At 41.4% G+C, this 23601-nt stretch overlaps 2 protein-coding genes across 2 annotated transcripts; both read left to right on the top strand.

Moving 5' to 3' along the window:
* Positions 1-3333: 3333 nt before the first annotated feature.
* Positions 3334-13534, top strand: LTV1 (LTV1 ribosome biogenesis factor). Its single transcript, XM_059834181.1, has 11 exons — positions 3334-3368; positions 4718-4849; positions 5353-5541; positions 6619-6706; positions 7641-7761; positions 8532-8781; positions 9504-9631; positions 10633-10772; positions 11062-11114; positions 11871-12071; positions 12680-13534. Exons 1-11 carry the CDS (start codon positions 3366-3368, stop codon positions 12791-12793), a joined length of 1419 nt encoding a protein of 472 aa, XP_059690164.1. The 5' UTR covers positions 3334-3365; the 3' UTR covers positions 12794-13534.
* Positions 13535-14497: 963 nt separating this feature from the next.
* ZC2HC1B (zinc finger C2HC-type containing 1B) lies at positions 14498-23326 on the top strand. Its single transcript, XM_009809780.2, has 7 exons — positions 14498-14534; positions 15902-15966; positions 18086-18202; positions 19199-19337; positions 21429-21553; positions 22291-22396; positions 23244-23326. Exons 1-7 carry the CDS (start codon positions 14498-14500, stop codon positions 23324-23326), a joined length of 672 nt encoding a protein of 223 aa, XP_009808082.2.
* Positions 23327-23601: the final 275 nt, after the last annotated feature.

Raw genomic sequence — 23601 nt, 5'->3', positions numbered from 1 at the left:
GAGAGCAGTTACTTGTTGGAAAGTAGCCTCCAGACACTGAATTAAAAGTCCCTCTGCATGGAAATGAAATGAAGGAAAGTTCCTGAAACCTTCCTTTGATTTTTGGGAGTCCTTCAAACACACCTGGTAGCTCTCTTGTGGGCAGTGCATTCATGCAGAGCTATGTCCAAAGTGGTGATAGTTATTTTAAAAATACAAAGTTAGTGTTATAGCTCAGTGGTTGAGGGTTCAACCTAGTCAGCAGTATGTCTGCCAATCTATTAACATTACAAAGTGACTGACAATTACTTTTGCTTTTTAATTACTTTGTAATAACTTTGGCTTTGCAAGAACTAAGAGAAAAATTATTAGCATAAATTTCCTCACATGGAAGGCAAGTTGTTGATTATGCTAAGGAAATGCATGCTTCCAGCATATTATTTTTCAAGTGGCTGCCTCGACAGTGAGACCATTCCAATACTGACCATTCTTCTCCCATAAGCAAAAAAGAAGTGGTTAGTGACCTGAGCACTTTTCCCCTCAGTCTCTGTAGACGCTCTTTGCTGAGTTTAAACTGCAAGGTGTCTCAGCAGAGAACACAATGAAAGGGTACAGTGGGATGGATGGCCTTGTAAGGCTTAGATGAAATTGGAAGCTTAAGTGGAGTCTCCATCTGAGAGACTCTCTCATACACATTTCACATACATGTGATACTGGATTTTGAATTCTGATATATCATAAATCAGTTGGAAAGAGATGACTCACCCTTAGGTATCAACAAAAGAGGAAATATGATGCTTACTATTGTTAATCCCTCAATTTTAAAACTAATCTCCAGATGTATTACTGTTGGCATACATTATCAATCTTCTGTGATAAGGGAGACTGTTGTTTTAATCACAGTGTGGACAAGTAATATAGGTGCTTCCCCCTAAACGCTTAGAATCTAAACAGGAAATACAGGGTGGGGATGTGAGTTAAAGCAAGACAGAAAACCCTGAGACTTATGAAACAGACGACTGGCAACAGAGCTGAGAGCAAAAACTAATTTTTCCCACTTCCAGACTGACATGATACTCCTAGACCAGACTTGGGGTATATGGAATGGCAGTACTGCCACTATTAGATAGGGGGTCACCAGGTGTAGGGGATTGTCAGGTGTATTCCTGTTACCAAGTCTACGTACAAGTACTTCGCACTTCTATGGATGCCAGAGCTACCTCAGGGACCTGGAAGCAACAGGGAGTAATCTAATCTACTTTGTTACCCCACAAATAAATGCTACGCACTGTATTTGGGTGATTCTGCTTGGTTACCTTGTGAAAACCTAGCTCTGCTATTCCACCTGTCACTGGGTTTGCAGTATAGACATACTATAGGAAGCGAGTTGCTCCTGTTCGGTGTAGTCCTGAAAAACCCATTCACAGCACGCAGTCAACAGGTTGCTAACCTTCCTGCACTGCGAAGTGTGTGCTACAACCTTCAGATGGCTGACAGCAACAAGATACTCACCACGTACTCTTAGGAAGCAAGAGGAAAGGAAGCTCTAGCCTTTGCGCGGATATAGGCAGGGATAATTTGAATCCTCTGAGTACAGGAATCATTTCAACTGATGGAGCAGACTAGATTAGTTTGTGCACTTCCATGAGAGTGATGTCATGAAACTTGATGGTAAAGATGCAAGACTTCAGAAAACAATAGCCGTTAGAGTGAAAATCTGGGCTCTTTTGGAACTTTAGTGACACCTACTGAAAAACAATGAAATCCACTCAAATGTGATTAAAGCTAGTATTTTAAGGTATACATACATATTTAGCTGCATACATATCCACATATAATATGTGGATAATTCTTCCTTAATTTTCAGTAACAACCTTTCCATAGTTGTTATTGTTTTAACTGTCTATATGCACATGGAAGAAATCGTTCCCTTCTGTGTCTTACACTTTCTTTTTGAAATGTAACAAACGGGTTTTACATCATATTCCTAAAATACCAACAGTGCTTTTTTTTTCTTAGCGAGGAGCATGTACGTGTGCGTCTGTTTGTGCACAGGCACGCTACACAGCATGGATATAATCTGTGCAGCTAGAGTGTCATATCACAAGAAATAAGAACTTATATATGGCAAAACACTGTTAATATGAATACGTATTATTTACACCTGAGCCTTCAAATTCAGCCTGGATATGAGCTTGTGCAGAGCCAGGCTGCACAGGCGTGTGTCCGAGAGCCCCGCGGCACAGCTCGCTGAAGAGGCCCTGTCTTTCTGCCGGGCGGAAGGCGCGTACTGCTGTGCCTCCCGCCTCACACAGGCTCTTTATAAAAGGTCGTTGTCGCTTACTGTAGCGCCTGAGCACTTCGTGCAGTAAAATGACTCGTGTCTCTTCACGTAACCTCCTCTCACCTCCTCCGCTTGGACCGGAGGGTCGCGCAGCTGTAAGCCTCGCCCTTGCAGGACGCGCCGGGGGTTTTCTGCCTGCGTGGAGCCTGGGGAAGGGTTCGGCGCTGCCGTCGGAGCGCCCACCTCAGGGAGCCGCGCTGCGCGGCCGGCGCGCAAGGGGGCGCCGCCAAGGGCTGGCGCGCGGGAGGAACGCGACGGCGGCGGGCAGAGGCGGCAACCGGTGGCGGGGCGGGGGAGACACCCAACAGGCGGCTGCCAACTCTCAGAGACGCTCTGCTCGCCCCGGTACCTCGCCCCGCCACCTCCACCGCACCACTCCCCCAGGCTGGGCTGCGCCCCGCCTCCCCAGCACCCACCCGGCACCCGCGCCGCTAGCGCTGCCTCACGGCGGCGGAAGGCGCTGAGGGGCCGTCGGACCTCTCCCCACGGCCCCGCCGAGCCCCCTCAGGCGCCCGCGCCGCCCCTAAGGCACGCCCCTGGCAGCGGGAGCAGAGGGCGGAGCCCCGAGCCCTAAGCCACGCCTCTCTGCCAGCGAGCCCCGCCCCGCCCGCCCGCCCTCCCCGTTCTGCGAGAGACAGTACTGCGCACGCGTATTGCTCTTTGGCCCGCGCCAAAGTGTTCTGCCATTGCGGCCCGCTGGCTAGCGGAACCATTCTCCACTAGTTTGGGGGGAGAAGGAGGAAAGTGTGTCTGCGAAGGGTGCGGTGGAAGTACCCTGCTTGCGTTCACGGAGCCTCTCCTTTATTAAAGTGATATTTAAGTCTGACAAAGCTCTCCTTGTTGTTGTTACTGGGGAAAAAACCAAACTGTCCACAGTGGGTTTCCCCCCGTTGGTCTCTGGTTTATCCCAAGATGGAGGCCGCAGATCGGCGGTGCTGACGGCCGGCCCGCGTGAGTGCGAGCAGCAGCGGGGTACCGGGAGCGGCCGTAGCGGCTCCCCTCCCCGGCGGGCAGCGCGCGCTGCCCGGCCTGCCCGCGTGCCATGGTGAGGAGGGGCGGAGGGGTCGGGCGGCCGCCAGCGGCTCGCGAACTGTCGTGTCTGTCCGTTCTCCCCCAGCACTTGGGTTGAAATCGGGCCGTTTCCGTAGCGCGGGTTGGGGGGAGAAACGGCGCGTGGACCGCTTTGCTTGCTGGGCTCTCCGGGAGCCTTCCCCACCCGGCTCGTGGGGGCTGCCCCGGCTGCCCCGGAGCCGCGACAGGGAGCGGGAGGTGGCGGCGGCGGCGAGGGGGAGGCGGGCCGGGGAGGCGGCAGGCAGCGGCGGCGTGGGAGAAGCCGCGCTGAGGGGCGGCCTGCCTCCCCAGCGGCCTGGGCCGCCCGGGCCGCCGCGGCTGAGGCGCGTCCCAGCCTAAAGCGAGGTTTGTGGCGGTAAGCCCCCGTGAGAGAGGGGGTCGGCTTTCCGGCTCGGCTTCGTGCGGCGTCGCAGCGTTAGAAGCACCTCGCTTGTACCATCAGTCACCGGCAAGTTTGTTCGTAGGGGTAGCGCGTTGCCGGCTTCCAAAAACTTGCTGTATTTCCTTTTATGGTTGCTCCAAGCATAAGATTTTAAAGCGCAGTTTGGGGGTTTTAATTCAAAACATACAATAGCAGTTGATACGCTCTGAACTTCGGTATGACATGGTGTGTAACGTTGTATACTTAAAGTTACAGGTAAAGAAGATAGGTTAGATCTGTAGAGTAGTTTTGAAGTTACATATATCTGCTATTAACACATTTTGGTAGGTACGTAAAGCTGGAAATTTTGATAAAAGTATTTCCCCAAGTCAGATGTGCTAACTTTCACCAAAAGGCTTTCACCCAGTTAAGAATACTTCGGATATTTGTTGATCTAGAACATAGCTAGATTTTTGGTGTTAGAGCTATGTCTGTGTAATGGTGTAGTCTATAGTTTTCATGGTTGATACTGAATTACTGGTGTAGGAACAGCTGTCTAAACAATTTTCAAGAAGCTGGGTGTGTCTAGATGAATTCCCTTATGTCAGTTTCCTGTGTTTCTTGGGTGAAGTTTGTGTTTAGAAAGTAGTTAATTAAAAATTCCTTTCTAGGATTATATGTTAATGTGTATATGCTCTAATCAAATACTTACTGTACTGGTGCATTGCCATTTTGCAGCTGAATACAGCTGCATATGCTACTAGAACATATGAAATGGCTGTTGTGCATGTGGTGAGAAGAGTTAAGCTACCACTAGTCTCTTTTTGCTTTGTCTCTTAAGTATATGTTTATAAGGCATTGCCTTAAAAGGAATACAGTAGCATGCTCCAGGCAAAAGATTCTTTTTAGGTGTATTTAATATTTCATTTTTTGTTAATGATTAACCAAATGTCCTTTTGCAGCCTCACAAGAAAAAGAAACCCTTCATAGAGAAGAAGAAAGCGGTAACGTTTCACTTAGTGCACAGAAGTCAGAGGGATCCACTTGCTGCTGATGATACTGCACCCCAGAGAGTTCTGCTGCCTACACAGAAAGTAAATACTCGCTTTTAATATTGAGGTTCATTCAGATAAATGCTGCGGGAGAGAGAAGTGGATATGCAGTCGTACAGTTCAAAAACATAGCCTGAGAGAAGGTAGTTTTTAGTCCAGCTTAATAAAAAGAAGGGGATGTTGTAGGGAATTTGATAGTTGTGAGTTACTAGCTGATGGGTTGAAGGATGACTAACCGGCATTAGGGATATAAACATATTAAAAAAACAACAACAAAGATTGCCTGACCCACCCTGAAAAAACAGGTTTTGTTAGTTATGCTACTGTATGGAAAAAGTTGTTTAAGGTGCTGCTGGGACAGCACCTGAACACTGAACCAGATGGTTACAATGTTCTAATTGGCTATGCCTTAGGGTAATGAGTGGAGAGAGGACTACAAGCACTTTAGAATTCAGGCATTCTCAATAGATGTGTTACTTTTCTTTTTGCTAATAAGTTTCAAATTGGCTTAAGTAACTAAATGTATTTCTTTTTACAATTCCAAGGGGCATGAGGAGCAAAGAAGGGAAGAGCAGCGGAAGTATGGAGTCTTCTTTGATGATGACTATGACTATTTGCAGCATCTAAAAGAAGCCTCTGGTCCCTCTGAGCTTGTTCCTTCTGTGCATGGACAGCAAAGCAGAATTGTTGTCACAAGCGAGGGGCACATAGAAGATGAAATTCAGCGAGTTCCAGTAAGTAGTAATTTTGCTAATAATAATCTTATGCTGTTCTTTGGAGTTTAGCATCCTGTAGACACATTAACTATATTCGACAAGTGTTATCGTGACTGATCTCTCTCTCTCTCCCTCTCTCTCTCCCTGTATATATATAGGACCCTTTTGACCCCTAGTCAGACTTTCCTACAAGTAAAAACAAAAGTTGACAAGCCAAAGTTGATTGATGAATGGTATTTTGCTAGCACAATGTTAAAACACTTTGTGTACCCATGACAAGCTTTTCTTGTCAGAGGTGGCTTACAAAGGTATTTGTTTGAACAAATCATGTGTTTTTCTGGGGTTGGCATTTGTTTTAAGATTCTTTGAACTTTTGAATGCTCTGGGACTTACGAATATACCAGGTTGTATTACCAGTACACCATGTTTTTAAAGGGGAATGTAACGGAACTCAGAGGGAATTAAAAACAAACTTTTCAATTGCTGGTGTAACTTGTGGAATGTCATGATGCTAGATCGTGTTGGAATGGAAAATCAATAAGTAATTTCAAGCAATGAAGTATGCGGTTGCCAGTCAGTCACTTTTAATTGAGGGAGTTTGGTTTAACCAAATACTGTAATTTTAGTCAAAACTGATGTTCTTAGTCAGAAGGACCTTCAGGTACAGTTTGGTGATACTGCATAAGATTTAAAGTTATTTTAGATGTGCATGTTAGTAAGCTTTTAATAAGCCTTTCAATAAAGGGGTAACTTCAAATGTGTGTTAGTGTTCTCCAAAACAAAAAAAATTACGAATTTCATTGTGCCTGCTGTACAGCCATTCTCTAAAAAGCTGCAGAGATGCAAAAATGCTATCTCTATACCTGGAGAATATTGACATGAGAGTTAGCGCTGCCAGCACTTTACCTAACTCATTGCATAACTTTGAAAACTTGCCACCAATAAAGTAGCGCTTGTCTTAATATTTAAGTAGCGCTCACAGAGTTTCTTTTGGTCACGTGATTATCTGCACATTTTTGTTAATGAGAATGTTTCCCAAATGAGAAACTGAGAACAAGTACATTGTGATGTTGTTTTTTTGTTTCTTTTTCTAAGGCTCCATCTATTAAGTTGCCTTCCTCAGTATTTGCCACAGAGTTTGAAGAGGATGTAGGCTTGTTAAATAAAGCTGCTCCTGTTTCAGGTATCATTAAATCTTTTACCTTTCTGTAACGTGAACTGCCATCTAGGTACTAGATGGTAATTATGGCTTCGATTAGAGTGCCATATTAGTTTTGGTTTAGAACAGGCTCAATAGCAGACATTAAAGAATGATCTCCGAGACCTGTGTTTCAATTTGACACCTATTTCTGGGATTCGCTAATAATAGCTTTTTAGCTTTGCTTGGCGAGGGGTGGAATCCATGAGCTCTTACTAATTGTGTAGCAAATATAAACTAGTAACAGGGGAAAACTGTAGATAATACTATTGATTTATTACTCCATCTGTTTGAATCCAAGTCTGGAACTGGATTTTCACTCTCAGAATTTCTTCTTTTCAAATGCTGACTGGTGTTTACTTTCCTTCATTAGTATTATTTCAGTGTTACAGGCTGTAAGTATGCTTTTTTATGTATCCATGCTTGCACTGAACATTCACTTTACAGCTGTCTTAATACTTTGTAACAGGAATTAATTGTGGTAGTTCTCTCTGTCCTGACAGAAGGATGCTAAATACACATTTTATAGTTGCAGTGGAGAAACACTTTCTGACCTTTTGTAACGTAGGGAATTTTTGGGGGTGGGAGCTAGGGTTGGCAGTTGATCATACAGGACTTTAACTTGGATATTTTTTCTTCTACAATATTCTAAGTGAAATATATTAAAATACATTTATGGAGCTTAAGACCTCTGGGGACTATTCTTTTCTGGATGAGGAAAATTGACAAGAGGCTAGTGACTTGCCCTGGCTTGTATCAAATCTACAAATATTACTGAGGACTTTTGTGATTCTTAGGTTTAATCTTGCCTTAGTGCCAATTAACAGTCTAGTTGGATTGGGTTTTGTCCAGGAAAGTAGCTTAGTAATGTCAGAGAAACTTACATATTTATGTCTTGGGGTTTTTTTTAACTTTCTAGGACCACGGCTAGATTTTGACCCTGACATTGTTGCAGCCCTTGATGATGATTTTGACTTTGACAATCCAGAAAATATCCTGGAAGATGATTTTGTTCTACAAGCAAATGAACCACAAAAGGGGTACATAGAGCTTTGTAGAACTGTGTGTCATGTGTAAATAGGAATGATGCTATTTGTTATTTCATGTGGTGTTGTAGGAAGCAAGAATGGTTTCAGATTTCAAATTGAATATTTAGGTGTGTTAAAGGTAAAAGGTATTGCCTTGTGTTATATGGGTGGTAACTTACAAAATCAAGTTTTCATGTGTTATCCAAGAGATGGGTTTCGTTTGTTAGTTTGAGCTCATGGATTATATGTATTTGTTTACAGATGCAATGTATGGAATAATAGGATTCCTGAACTATTTAAAACATTACCATCTATCACATTTAAAATACGTCAGTAATAATATTGATGAAAGCTAATGGATGTTTCCAGAACATTTACAAATGCTTCATGGGATACCCCACTGCATATTATTTCTTTAGGTTTTGGTATCATTCTCATCATTCTATGAACAATGAGAAATTTTGCTAGTTTTAATATTCAAGAATGCAGCTAGTACTTTTCTTTTTCCACTTTGACATGTATAGCTGAATGTAAACATAACCTCACTCTCAGTGCACAGATGTGTGATCCAACTTTCAGACAAAAGTAATATTATGCTGACTTTGGCAACACCGTAACTGCTAAACTTGTCTTCTTTCACTGGCTCGAAAATAACCACTTTTTATCTTTGCCTCTCAAGATTTAAATCTATTATTGCCAAATTGTTTCAGATAGCTCAACATTGGTCAGAGCTGTGGAAAGGTCCGTGTACTATTCTAAAACTGTTTTATACTTCCATTCAGGGGATCAGACTCTGAGGATGAAGATGAATGGGAAGATGTGGAGGATGATAGTGATGAAAAGGATAGTTGCAGTAATGATAAAGACTATGATTCAGAAGGTCCTTTATCAGATGATGGGGTTAATGGACAGACAAAAGAATTTCTTTTTATGCAAGAAGAAACCAGGAGTCGTTTCACAGAATATTCTATGACATCTTCAGTAATGAGAAGGAATGAGCAGTTAACCCTCTTGGATGACAGATTTGAGAAGGTGAGGCAGCTCAAGAATGTAACTGTTAAAAGTCAGAGTGTTAAATGCTTCTTTGTCTTTTGATTCATCTCATAAAGTGGTGTCCTGTATGTCTGGGCAAATTCTTACTGCCTTCAGTAGTCAGGGCATCAAACAGCTGTTCTTTGCACATAATTCCGCATTTAATATTGTGTGCAGTAAGTGGCTTGTATTACATAGCTTATAGTGTTAATTCCAATTAAAAGGCCTAACACTGCTATAGTTAAAATTATTCCAGTCGCTAGAATGAGCATTCATAGGTGGTGTTACACTTTTGTCTGAGAGGCTCAGTTCAACACAGCAAATCATGTACAAGTGCCTGGTAAAGACTCACTTCTTTCGCCCTTTCTCCCCACTGTGGCAAGTATACATTCATGAAATGATGTCCAAACAGTGGAAATATGGTGTAACTCTTGTCCTGAGCAGTGACAGGCTTTTTAGTGTACAGTTTGAAATAATGCATCAGAATAAGAAACATTTTCCAGAAGCTGATTTATATATTACTAAAAGATAACTTTATGACTCCCACGCTGAAAGAGTACTGACGGTAAGGAGGAAATCCTACTGCAGATGTGTTTGGCAGTTGTTCAGGAAATGAGAGGGGAGAGGGAAAAGGGACAAATAGAACTGTGTAGATCTTCAAGCTATCAAGAAGTTGCATGACAAATGTGATCTAATTACAGTTATCTACTTCTTTATTCTAGTTTTTTGAACAGTTTGATGAAGATGAAATTGGAGCCTTGGATAACGTGGAGTTAGAAGGCTATGTTAACACAGACAATGCTCGGTTGCAGGAAGTCCTGAATGATTACTACAAAGAGAAAGCAAAGAAGTATGTATTCCCAGAAGTACTGCTTCACATAAGTAGTTATGTAATCCTGTGTTTATATTGAAAGTTTGGGTATGTTGTTTCCAGTTCATGTACTCAAAGATGACATCCCACAATAAAAGCAGCTATGTATGAGTATTAACCATTTTTTTATGTCACTGAATGTCAGTCTTAGCTTATGAGATGATAAAATTAAGTGGAGGCATTTAGTTGTTTTATGTGAGATTATGCTCCTTTTGTATAATGGCATTGAATTTACTGTGAGTAATATCTAGAGGCATTCTTCCTTTCCTTTTTTTAGTGTAACTTACCTTTTTTCCTTATACCTTTACTTTTGTTTTAACAGACTCTGTAGCCAAGTATATTCTGTCCTGCTGGTGTGCAGCTGATTCCACTGTATACCTAGTTACATGATAATAAACTCACAGGCGACTGTTGCATGGTTACCCCTGTTTGGAGCACTGCAAAAATCAGTGCTTATAAAGCAGCCCTGTGTCAATGTAAGACTGCAGTTCCATAGTATATTCACTTTGTCTTAAAGCAGGTGATATTATCCCAAAGTTAAATGGCTAAATTTTCTCACATTAGTCCTGTGTTTCGTGATGGAAGGATATGGTAATGTGTCCCTTGTGGTGAAAGATGACTGGTCAGTAGCAGAGCACATAATCACCTCTCGAGCTGCTTTTCTTAAAGACTAAAAAGTATTCACTCTTACAGACTAAAAGGTATACACTCTTCTCTTCCTGCCCTCCAATTACAAATATGGTGTGCCACATAATTTTGAAATGCAGAAATACTTTTTTTGTCGACTGTGTCTCTTGTCCTAATGTTTTGGTTTATTTTGGGAATGCTTACTTACGGAAACTTAATTTTTGCTGCAAGTTTCATTAAGAATAGCTTTCTTTGGTTTGGGGTTTTACTGAGGGGAGACTGGGTTTACATAATTACATGTTTTCAAGACAAGATAAACCTTTTTTTTTTTTCTTCTCTGGACTTCTTCAAAGTTGTGTGAAATTGGATTCTCTTGAACCCTGTGAAGATTTAGACTTTCCTGTGAATGAAGAAAGTGAGGAAGAAAAGGAAGAAATAGTAGCTGTAGTTATTGATGAACCAAATGAAAAGTGGGATTGTGAATCCATTTTGAGTAAGTATTTTGGAGTTCCCTTGTTTGTTTCTAGGATTTCAAAGTAAATGATAGGTGATCTCAGAACTTTTCTATCAGTGCTTTAGGTAAAAAGGTTTATGTTTCTGAAACACAACAGCAGGAATTCTTGCTAGATAAAACTACTGCTTTTACGTGAATAACTTAATTCTTGCAATTTTATATCTTCAAAGACTAAATAATAGTACAATTCATAATAAATTTACCTAATTTCTATTTGCAACCCTTTCTTCACTACTTTTTTTTTTTTTTTTTTTCCTTTATGACCTAGGTACATACTCAAACTTATATAATCACCCAACGCTTATCAAGGAACCATCAAAGGTAAAATCATTAAGCTTATTCTGAGTAACAACCTGGCTTGGGAAAGTTTGAGACAAAAGTGATTGTTTTCTCAATGGATATCTGTTTTGAAAAGAAGGGAGCAGAAAAGAGGGTTGGGGAGGGTGTTAGCCTCTGGTATTACTTCTTCACTGAAGAAGGATTTGGATATATTTTTTTCTATTAGAAGGAAAATTGAGTAAGTTCAAAATTTCTGTAATAGCTAGGCAGAAACAGAGAGAGCAAGGAACTTTCTTGTTATCTGTGATATACCTTCGTGTAATCTGTGTCTCACAACCATGTATTAGGGTTTTTTTCTTGAAAATATGCTTGTATTTCTCTTCTACAGTTTGAAACAATTTATTCAAGTTCTTTGGCCTTCCAGACCATTCCCCATCATTAGAGCACAGCTTGATGTTCCAGATGTGTGTGATCTTGAAAGGAAACCTTTTTCTTGAAAGCTTATAAAGGAATATTAAGTGCCTACTTAAGTTCTTTTTTTTTTTTTCAGTAATATTTAAATAAAAGGGAGAAATGTTTTCTTGTTCTGAGAGGCCAGACTCTGCTCATGAGTGTGTTTGATTTCTTACTTTGGGTTTAATGTGCGTTTTTCTGAGGGAAGAAAATAGTGTGAGGGAACTTACATGTTTATTACTGTTAAAACTGAACCTCATGTTTTTATACTGATAAGGCAGTGCAATGTGCACTTCTTGGAGAGAAAGCTAGGGACCATTAATACATACGCGCTCTCTGTTTTAGCCCAAACCAATAAAAATTTCCAAGAAGACCGGAATTCCCTTACATATCTTGCCTCAGAAAGGTCTTACTGCTAAGCAGATTGAACGCATGCAAATGATTAACAGCAGTGACCTGCCAAGAGCATCAACACAGCCCCGTTCCAAAGACGAGAGCAAAGAGGATCGCAAAGCTCGAAAACAGGCAATAAAAGAGGAGCGAAAGGTACACCTTATTTTAAATAAAATCCTGCAAAAACATGTTATATTACCTGAATTCTGTCTTACTAACTTTTTTAAAGCTCATTTGTTCTGGTGTCTGGAAGTTAATGGGAAAAACTTGCTGGTCTCAAAGGACTAATTACTGCTTCTTTAAAAAAAAAAAATCACTGGAACGAAAGTTAACCTCATAATTTTGTCATCCTAATTTCCTATATGGAAATTTCAGGCTGTTATTGTGGCCACTATTACGTACATAACTTTGGAAGGAGTCCTCATATTTCCTTATTATGTAGGGATGCAAAGAAAACAGTTATGATGTTTCAGATCACACAAAGTGAAAAGTCTCTGAAAGAAATGTGGAAAATCTAATTGACCACAACGATGTACTAGTTGTTTTATTTAGGAACAGAAATTGCCAGCATACTAGAAGCTTCAGCTAATAGAAGGTGATAATCCTGGTGGTACACATATTAATTTGACTGCTAATAATTAGTGCCATAAATAATACTATTGTCCAGATTGCTGCTGTTTTTATGATCTAGAACTGTTAATTAGAATGGTTTCTTTTTGCATGTTACGTCTATTTTGTAAATTTATTATTTGTATGCACAGGAACGCAGAATGGAGAAGAAAGCCAACAAGCTAGCCTTCAAATGGGAGAAAACAAGACAAGAAAAAGAGTTGCTCAATCTGAAACAAAACATTCAAGGACTGAAGCTGTCTTGACCAAACTGAGGAACTTACTGTGGAAACATGCTTAAGTTTTCATTTATACTGAGAAGGGAACTGCTAACTCGTAGCTTTGCCAGTCATACTCAAAGGGGGTTATTCAGATGCTACTGTAACAAGAACCAGTAACTTGTCCTTCTTTCTGAAACGAAGTTATACATAAAACAATGTATTAGTGATGTTTATTCTGTCATGAGTGACATGGCAACTGTTGCAAAGTTTCATTACAGTAGAAATGTATTAAAATTATGAAAAAATATTTTTCTTACAAGCTATCGCTGGACAAAGTTTTACATATATATATTTGTTGATGGATTCAACAAATCAGCAGAATCCTACAGATTTGATTTGATTAGATTCTTCTACTAAATTAATTCAGTTTACAAAGCAATATATCCATTTATGCCTTCTCTCCCTTATACTGATGGTTAAATATAGTGCCTTGATATAGCACAGTTTCATAAGTCAAGGAGTTTTCACCCACTCCTTCGTTCTTTTCTATTTATTGTTTGGGTCCTATTATGGAAGATGTAAAATAGCATTTTGTAAACAGAGGTGTCTGAAAAGCTGTTGCCTAGCTAGGTATCCCTGTTACCTAACCAGAGTTTTACATTTCTTAGCAAATAAAGTCTGTCGCAACAAGTGTTGTAGTTGCAGTAGACAATGACCCTTACTGTTGCCTTTGAAACCAGCTTTGCTGAAGGTACTCAGTCTGAGTAGTATGGCAAACAAAAAACAGCAGATTTTGGGAAATCTGTAGGAAAATACTGTATGTTGCGGATAGCCATTGTCTTGATTTTCCTGGAATATGATTCTTCAGGTCTTGCATTCAGTTTGGTTTCATTGAAATACAAACTTATGGCCCACTGCAATTATTGCAAAGACTTTCTGAACATGAGCAGAGGGCCAGTACCTTTAAGGCCTGGTGTGATCTTAAATTTCTGTACTGTGCACGTGAATTATTCTGATAGTGACCAGTCCCTACATGTGAATGAAACGAATAGGATTTGTAGTCAATCCTTCTGAATCCTTCTGTATTCCTAAGAAATCCTCAGCTTTAGGTCTTTAGGACTGTAGACTGAGCAGTGTCCTGCCTTTGGGTGAAAAGTTAACCATTTTACTGGTAAGGAACACAGTAACTAACACATCAGTAGAGTGGCTTGACTCTACTGGCTTGACTAAATTCAAAGCATCTTAAATATTCCTTAAGCAGTTTCGTAAATATTAGATGGACACAAGCTAACAGAAGGACTGATGAGGCATTTTAATGTACAGAAACAATTCAAAGTACTTGCTTTTATTGGAAGAAGGCTTTTATAATGTATTTTAATTGATAAATTAACATGGTTTGGGGAGAAAGGAATAAACAGGTATTTAAGTCTACGAGTCTCTTGATCACTGCTCAGAAAACTAAAGTGTCAATACCATATTCACATCCAGATTAAGCCTTCATTTTCTAAAATTGTTCAAGAGTCTGTCTTAAGCAAGTTTCAGGGGTTTCATTTAGCTGATAGCTATACTAGTTTTCATATGTTTCACAGGCTTAAGCAGGGTCTGCCTGTGTCATAATTGTTAATTATGTAATTGCTGATGCCTGGTAACTTGAAGTGTGAGCTTTGGAGTAATGAGGACTGACCATCTAGTCCTCATGACTCCTGACAACAACACAGAAGAGGAAATTTGAGAAACCATTGTATTGAGATGAGTCAGATACCAGGAAAGGAGTTAAATGGAACAAGTGAGTAACAAATGCCAGTGGTTTGGGTGGAATGTGATTTACTGAAAAGGAAAATCTTCTGCTAAAGGCAGTGCATGTGTTCTTTAGGAGTCCTTAACTTATCTGCTGTTGTACATGTCTAAAGTAACTAATCTTCTGTGGCAAATTGTCTTTTTTCCTGACTTCTCATTGATTCTTCTGGTTCAGTGATACTGTGCTTGTATCTAAATTCTTTTTAAAAAAAGATAAACTGTATCAGTCAAAACCTTCAGGGGATGAGAACAGAGTAAAAGAGATGGGGGAGGTAGAGGAAGACGCTTGAAAGGAAGAGCGTAGTCCAGACTAAGCACAGACACACAGAAAGATGTTGCTTGGGAACAGAAGTGGAAAGACATTTAAACAGAGGCAATAGAATTAAGAGTCAAAAAGGTCAGAGAATTGCTTTGTTCCTCTACACTTGTAATCAATGAAACACTGTAGTAACCTTAACTCGGTGCCTTAGAGTATGGTAAAATCTGAAGGAAAAGGTAAGAAACAAAAGCAGTCACACATCTGCTTCTGCTCAGCAAGACAAGGATTTCTTTTGTTTCAGCAAGAGCAGGTAAGGAACACCTAAATGAGAAGTCTTTCCCCTTGTAGGTTACAAGTCTTGTGAAAAGGGCCCTTTGTTATTGTTCAAGTTTTCCTAAAAGCTGTTTTTGTTTAATACAAGTAATGTCCCTGCTCTGAAATGAGAATATGTGACTGCCACTGGAATCAGAAAGGCTTAAAACTACTTCCCATGTAACTTGAAAACCTACTTTTTAAAAAAAATACTGATTTAAAACCAAAAAAATCCCCACAAATTTAACATCTACAAAGAAAGATCATCTTGAAGTGCTGTTTAGCACACCATGGAAACGTTCTGTGTTAAGAATGAAGATTGTGTCGTACTTAGTGTGCCACCCGTTACTTTCTGGAACAACGATGGTTTACCCTGAGCCATTACTGGGCATCGCTAGCTCCTGATGACTTGCAAATGAAATGGAATAAATCAGAGTGCACATTACCTGCTCTTGCTTTCCAGTCCCTCTCCCTGAATTCAGGTGGTGGTGACTTTGAGCACTCCTCCATCATCTCGCTCAACTGTGATTTTGTGAAAGGACGTACCTGAGCAGTCATGTGGAAAACAAAAAGCTGTCCATCATAGTAAAGGAGAGCTTGTGCTTCATAGGAGCAAGATAAATAAGGTAGTTCTGCAAAAGGGAGCCCTGGCACATGACCATAGACATGCCTTTCTGACAACGAAATGCTGTTTCAACAAGGGCTCAGTCCAAACACTGACTCTGCTGTAGTCAAGCCATCCTGTACCGTGTAACAGACTCTTGCATGGTTTGAATTTTACACAGCTGCCCGAAGTCAAGATCTGGCGCCTTGTACAACCTGTGGAAGACATTTTGCACAAGATGTTCTGGTAAAACAAAATAATTTTTTTTATTTTTTTTATTTTTTTTTTTTTTTGGAAATGGGAATGTCAATGCATTTAGCTGAAAGGGGTGGTGAGCACTGGGGAAGGAGGAGGTGGCTGCTGGTAGAGAAAGGGGTTGAACATGTTTAAAAGAGCAAATGATCTAATAACTGCTTTCATTAGTGAACTTGATTAGAGAATTAATGTTCATAGAAATATTGTGACTTAATCTGCAGTGTGGCACTATCTTAATTTACCTGCTTGTCCAAAACCAGATGTTTACTACATATCACATTTTAAAATAACGTATTATCTCTTGGTGAGACATAAATTACTAACCTGAAGCTTCCTTTGTGTTCCAGGTTTCTAGGCAGAACTTGTTATTTCAGGCTTCCTGGGAAAAATAGACTAATAAACCATCTGATAAGTAGTCCCTTTGACAGCATAATGCGGGCACAGGGCTCTGTTCCAAAGCCTGCTGAAGTGAATGAAAAGATTCCCCCTGACCTCCCTGATCCCTGGATTACAAACTAAAAGGATGGCTGCACAGTTTGCCTGGCACAACCCAACTGCGGGGTTTTTCTGCAAGGGGGAGGTCTGCACGCACCCCTCCCCTCAGTTTGCATTACTGATCCTGTGGCTCTGTGGTAAATCAGATCAGCCCCACGACAGAACCAAAAACTGATTCAGCAAAAAAACCAAATAGACAAGAAAAATGTGCTGAAAGCTGAGTAACCGTGAGCGCTGAGGTGCAGGTGGAACCACCCTATGTTAGTAGTTCTACGTTTGGTATCTCGGAACAGATACATGAAGAACATGATGGTTTAATCTAGCAAAATCATTTGAAAAGACAGTTATCTATGTTTTTGGGGAGGCGGGAATTTTCTTGTCACGATGACTAGCATGAGATACAAGTCCTGTAATGCCTGTCCAGGCCCAGATGATGCAGGACTGGTGTGCCTCTCCGTGAGCAAGGCACAGGTATCTGCTGCTCTCTTGGTCCTGCAGAGGAATCCTCCTCTCAAGTTTGCTGTCAAAAATGTCTAGAAACAGAAGATAAGGACCTGAAGCACTTGAGTACAAAGCTTCAAAGGGAAATGAGAATGTAGAAATGTGTGTTGTGGTAGAATGAGGTGCTGCTTGGCCCGGCTGAGCTGTAACCGAAATGCCTTGCTCAGGTAGCTGCTTAACTCCTATGGGAAGAGAATGGATGGCATAGAGAAATTAATGAGAAGATCAAGAAGAATAACTGAGAACAGGAAAGGGGGAGTAAGCAAAGATAGGAATGGAGTCTTTAATTTACCAGCTGTGGATGGGCTCCACAGCACAAGAGCAAGGACATGGCTTGCCCCTCGCATTCACAGTGCTCCTCACAAAGGGGACCGACTGGCCATCCTGTTGCAGAAGGGTGAGGTCAATGCTAAAATCTGAGACACTTCTGAATCTTAAAACCTCCTTTGTTGTAAGGTGTGGCTCTTCCACAAATTCAGCACTGGCTATCTACTCTACCTAAAATTTCCCCATGCTTTCAGCTGCAGGTGTTAGCCCTGGTTTTCCTTCTGAGTTGCCAGCTTACGCGTGCTGGTAAGCAGCTGCTCCCTTTCAGCCTGGGGCTGTCGCTCCTTCAGTGGCGCTGATGGGATGGACAGTGCTGCTGTTTGTCAGGGGAGCCCCCAGTCTGGAATACTTCTCTAAACTCAAAGAACTAATAATGTGAATATCAGCCCCTTGAACAGGATCAGTCTGTTCTCCCTCTTAACCAAGAAAGAAAGAAAACCAAGGGGTGTGGGGGCTGTCCAACGGGACTCTTCCTGTTCGCAGGCCCACTCTGTTATTCTCTGCAAGTCATTATTTGTGCTGGCCTCCAGCATGTCCCTGAGCAGAACAAACTGGAAATGGCTTCTATTTCTTATTTGTGTCAAACTGCAGCTGTACTTGGACAGTTTTTTAGTCTTGATGAACTCCTTCAGGAGTTAAACTAAACCCAAAATAAATGCTGCTTCAGCTCCCTGCTCCTGAATTGAAGAAATTGAAGAATTGAAGAAATTTTAAAGCCTGAGTAAGGCAGCATCATTAACAAAGCATGACTTCAACCCATAAAGGACTGTTTTGCTTTGTATCCCAGCTGAGACACGATCCAATATGCAAGAAAGTCTTCAACAAGAAGCGCAAGCCCTTCAGCTCTTTGAAACAGAGACTGCAGGGAACAGAAATCACTGTGAAGAAGCAGCCCCCGCAAAAGGTATGGTTAAAATTGAAGCGTGTGTGTTATCTCCATATGAAGTCTTTCATTCAGTAACGCTATTGTTTCCTCCGGGGACAAAACCTGGATGTTGTGGATGAGTCTCACATATGTGCTTGACTCGGTGCCAAGTTCTTTCCTCCCCCTCCCTGTGCTGCTAGTGTTTGAGACTATTTCTCCGTTCAGAAGCCAAACCAGTAGGTGTCATGACTACTCTGGGCACGTAAGTGTCTCTGCTCTTCTAGGAAATGTTCATGTATGTATTTTAAAGACGATGCGAGTCTGTTGACAGCTTCCTCTTCACTTAAATCTGAAAGAGAGCATGATCCAAGATGGTTGGTCCATGAATGCCCCAGGTTGAACCTGAGAGCTGTCAGTAGCCCCAAATCTTCCACAGATGAAGCTACAGAGATTCACTGCTATTGAACTCAAAGGTTTAAAAATTTATTTAAATTGAACTTATTTACAGAGCTGGAGGGGAAGAGGCTCAAGCTCTTACTGGAACGAGGTTTTTTTCATGTATTGTTGGGGAGGAGGGGAATACACATGGACATGCATGTGTGTAATTTTACCCAGAGATGCCAAATCGCTGCTGATGTCGCATCCATGCAGACTGCTGTTGTAAAATGTCCTTTAAAAGCAGTTGCGGAAATAAACAGAAGTGCACAAAGGTTTAAAGCAAGAAGAAGAATCTGACAAGTGGAGGAGGACGGAAGATGTTGGTCACCATAGTGTCTTTTCTGTTCTCTCTTAAGTGCCCTTTGGTCTGCCATGACCAGAGTGTTTTGCTGGAGGGCATTGTTCTTTTATCCATCTTCTGGTTCTGCCAACAGATGGCAAAGGGCTAAATCAGCTTTCCTAGGCCTTTCAAAAAAAGCAAATTTCTTTTGTTTGTAACATTTTTCCTTTCCCTCAGAAAGGAAGAAACCTCTAAGATTTTTCTCTGTCCTTGCAAGGGGGAAATATAGTTTGTGTCTTCCTTTATTTCCATTACAGAAACAGATAGGGAAGAAATCTAACTGGAGGCAGCACCATGAGGATTTTATTAATACTATTCAATCAGCCAAGCAAGTCACAAAGCATCTGAAAGAGAGCCACCCTTTTCCGCCTCCTCCCTCACCAACCATCAATCCAGGTTTGTGGTTTACTTTATCTTACTAGTGATCTTGTACTGATCTTTAGTAAAGCAATGACCTCTTATTATCCACAGCTGGGCTTCAGTTTTGCACCTCCCGGCACAACAAAACATGAACATTAATTCCCTCTGTACACTCTAATTTTCCGCTGTATTTCTTGGAATAAATTGAGTAGGAGTGCAATGCAGAGGTGGTGGGGAGGAAGAGAAAACTAGCTGTACCTTTTAAGTTTAAAGGCAGCAAGTTTGGGGTCTGATACTAGACAGTGCTTTGGGAGGAGAGTCGGGGTGCCTGTGTTCTAGCACAGGCTGTACCACGGTATAATAGAGGGTCAAATACATCCCATCACCATTCGAAGCAATGTAGTGCACACGGGCTTCCCCACTCCCATGTGATGGCTTTTCCACTGTCTCCTGTGTAGTTAGGGGAAGTCAGTTAGAAAAAGATGGGTCTGGTTTACTACTAGTATCAGGTGTGGTCTCTGTACAGGGCTCACTGTGTTAGAAGTCACGGGTCCAAAAAGACGCACATACAGCCAGTATTTCTCATGATATGTGATTTATGAAATGTGGAAGCAATCTTGGAAAGGGTCTCAGTGGAGTCCTGCCTGCTTTAGGAAGGTGGAGAGAGGGAGGGAGGGGGAAGGGGGAGCTCTCTAGGCTCACTTCCAGAGCAGGAATTCATGACTGATAGCAAAACCAGCTGCTGTGATTCCAGCCTTCTCCTCTTCTAGATGACAGCGATGCAGTATAAGCAGCAGGACACATCTTCCTTCCTTGATTTGGGTCAAGCTCCTCTCTGAATTTCCACTGCTGAATTCTTTAATGACTCTTATTTCTTGTCTGACTTTACCGACTCTAAGAGCAGACCCCTCCCTTTCCTTCTCCCTCTTGGAGGAAACCGAGTTGTGCAAGACCTGCTGTAGTTGTGGAGAAAGGAATTGGAGAACCACTTTTTAGGAAAGACAAATTGCTGAGGGGCCTAGTGAGGATGTATATCCTATACTACAGGACTGGAGAGAAAGCACATGGAATACGGGGAGGAGGCAAAGATATTCCTCTTCCCTCTCCTCCTCCTACAAATAGAGCCCAAAGCTCCCCATTCTCCCCTGAAGTGCCAGGTCCCCCTGCAATCCCCGCCAATGCCGGCATCTGCTCTGTCTTGTCCTCCCCTCCTGTCTTCAGAACCATTTTGCCCACGCCACTGGTCTGGGGCTGTCTTTTGGTGGCTGTTTGGGCCACCTTTTCTGGGCTGTTACTGGGAGAAATGATTTGTGAAGATGCTGTATCTGTAATATTAGGATAAGGACACTTGGGCTGCTTTTATAAAAGGCACAGGGCAGGGAGAAAGGGTCCGAGGACAGCAAGGGCAGTGCAAGGGCTGAATGTGACTGCGCTGACCCCAGACACCAACCATTCATTGAAACAAGTAGGGCTGCACCAGTGATAAATGTAGCTGAACCGCTTTGGGCAGATAAATGTAGCAGAACCACTTTGAGCAGAATCAGGACTATGACACTGTCAAAAATGACTCTAAGAAGCACTGCTGTGTGTTCTTCGCAATGCTGCGTCACACCCAGAAACCTGGCTCTTGGATGTGCCTCAGCTGCTGGGGCACAACTTCTTAAGCAGCATTTTGTCAATGTCCAAAGAAAATGGATTTTTCAAAAACAACTAACAATCATAATGACCAATCTTCAAAAGTAGTCTTAAAATCATTGGTTTAGACTACTCAAGGAATTTCTAAATATTGCTTTTTCTGCAGATATGTTAATTGTGAGATTGGGGGTGGGAACAGGACAAAGATAATAAAATCTGCATTTATTAATCCGCAGGGATTTATTTCTGGAAGCGATTACTGTTTGTTGTGTTAATACTGTAAGCATGTATTTTGGGATCCCAAGTGCTTTTCTAGAGGAGGTTTTTGTAGTTCTCCTAAGTTTGTACTCTGGGAGCTCATGGGAACTCACCATGGTCACCTGCTGATGGAACCAGGTTTTGAAGTCCATCTTGAATGCTCCAGTAAAGCAGGGCAATTCTTCTCCTGTAATGTATAAACTGTGACAGGAGTTGTTCCTTTCTCATGATCAGACAATATTCAGTGTCCACGCTGCTCACGAAGGTTTAATGAGGCTGCAGCAGAGAGGCACATGAAGTTTTGTGAAGAACAAGCTGCCCGCCGTGCCTTTGCTGCAAGGACCACTGGACAGGCTTTGGTAAGCAAACACAGTCACACTCATCTTGTCCTGGAGGTAGATTTGCCAAACTGTAGTTTATGGTGAGTAAAGACCTGTAATAATATAAAACTTAAGACTCCGGGGAAGTTGGTAAATTCTGAAGACAAGACACATGCTGAATATCAGCTAGGAGTTCCCCAAAACTGGAGCCCGTTGTCTGACATAAAAAGTGACCGAATATGATAGTACGAAAAAGTTGGACAACAATTTCTTCAGACTCTTCTGCAGTTGGATTCCAGCGTAACAGCTGTAAGGAAGCAGAAACCTGGCAGCTTTTGCAATATCTAGAGAAAGCTCTTCCTGTTCATCGGGGCTCCCTGCTGTTTCCAGTTTTGCTGTTTCCTGCAAATGTGTAGCTGATTTACTCCCTGGTCGCTAGACACAAGGCCAAAGGGCTAAACCCCTTTGGGGAATGAGAAAAGTGGAGCTAATTGGCAGTGTCTTGAAGTGAGCTCCTATTTTATTATAGAAAAAAAAAAAATGTAAACAGTTCCTTTAGGAGAGTACTGATTTTCTTTTTTTTTTAAAGATGTTTGAAAATCTTACTACTCTTTTAGCAGGGAAAATGGTTTCCAAGTGGGAGGGGGTGCACCTTTTTCCTGTTCCTTCCTCGTACTGCTTTAACAGCAATTTGGAGAGTTGTCACCGGAGAGTTGTCACCGGGCTCCGTAAGCTCCTTGCTAGAGTTGTGTGGATTGTGCATCTTCTTTTACTAGGGGAAGAAACCAGTGACTCAGAGAAAACCCCCAACCTTAACAACTGCCGTGTTTTCGCTTCAGAAGAGAGTACAAGAAGGCACCAATACAGACAAACCTAGGCCAGGTAAGGAGTTCATTTAGCCATATTTATGTTATTCTTATAATGACCTGATGTATTTGAGGTGGGGGGAGGTGTTTTTAAAGCAGGTCCCAGGCTTTGGAATCCAGTTTTCTGATAGAATTATAAAGTGTGAATTTTTTTTAGGGTTGTTTTTTTTTTTTCAACTTCAGGCTTTGACATGAAATTCTAAACTCATTTATGTACAAAAATTGTTAGAAATGAGAAGGGTCAAAAATTTCCAAGTGGATGTTGTTGATATTGAATGGCTTTCCAAGTCATTATCCTGATCCATTGTGCCAAGTGTATACACAGAGGTTTTCATGTGGGTTCTCAGGAGGGGCTTCTTAGCCTTTTCAATTAGAGGTCCTCAAACAGATATCTCTATATAGACCTAATATACGCAGTCTGGGTGTGAGGTTCCTTCTGTCCCATAAAGGACTCCACAACCTTTAATCTTTGATGTTAAGATTTATTCCATCTTCTTTAACTTTTCTTAAGTCCATTTAGATGAAGCATCAAGCTTTGTATGTTCCATATGATTTTTCCCCTGTTGATTCAGTCTTAAAATTAACACCACCACATGCCTAAAACAGTTCCCTCTAAACAGGATACCATATAATATGTTTGCTAGCACCCATTGCTACTGGTAATCATGACCCATACTCAGTCTATGTTTAGAAGATGTTTTATAAAGTTATTTTAATGGTTATTTGTAATATAACCGGTGAATAACAATACATACTGCTCTTCGTATCAGTATCTTTGATCCCTACATTTCTGGGTTTTATACTGAATTTATGTAGGTTATAATTTTTTATGGACAATAACTTTTTAAAATAATGATCTGCAGAGACCTCCCCAGGAATACTCCAGAAAACCAGAAAATCTTTAGGTGTATCTACTGGAAAAAAATATTCGGGAGAGTTTGGGTAAGAAATAGTTTTTTTATTTCAACATTGTAACATAAAAGGACCTTGTTTGCTTGTGTGTATATAATATCCTGTTGCGGTGTTTGCAGTATGAACTTCTTCTTATTAATTGAAGCAATCAGTTGCACTGAAAACTGCTGCAGAGCTCCTCATGTCCCCAGTATAGGCTGCTGAGAATATTCATTTTGGTGTTAAATGTTCTTTGGTTTGGAGAAGCTCCATCTCGAGTAGGCAGTGACTGTGTTCTGCCGTAACAGGAATCTTGAGAGGATTTGCTGC

This window comes from Gavia stellata, chromosome 2, assembly GCF_030936135.1.
Source record: "Gavia stellata isolate bGavSte3 chromosome 2, bGavSte3.hap2, whole genome shotgun sequence".
Lineage (NCBI taxonomy): Eukaryota > Metazoa > Chordata > Aves > Gaviiformes > Gaviidae > Gavia > Gavia stellata.
The sequence above is the reverse complement of the archived record's forward strand: the minus strand, read 5'-3'. Positions and strand labels throughout refer to the sequence as shown.

Bases quoted from the DNA above. Each gene is read 5' to 3' on its own strand.
- LTV1 (XM_059834181.1), top strand. The intron at 9,632-10,632 runs GTATGTATTCCC...ACTTCTTCAAAG, and splicing joins TACAAAGAGAAAGCAAAGAA to TTGTGTGAAATTGGATTCTC. The intron at 10,773-11,061 runs GTAAGTATTTTG...TTTATGACCTAG, and splicing joins GGATTGTGAATCCATTTTGA to GTACATACTCAAACTTATAT.
- ZC2HC1B (XM_009809780.2), top strand. From the start codon at position 14,498: ATGAGTCAGATACCAGGAAAGGAGTTAAATGGAACAA. The intron at 14,535-15,901 runs GTGAGTAACAAA...AATTTTACACAG, and splicing joins AAAGGAGTTAAATGGAACAA to CTGCCCGAAGTCAAGATCTG. The intron at 18,203-19,198 runs GTATGGTTAAAA...TTTCCATTACAG, and splicing joins AGAAGCAGCCCCCGCAAAAG to AAACAGATAGGGAAGAAATC.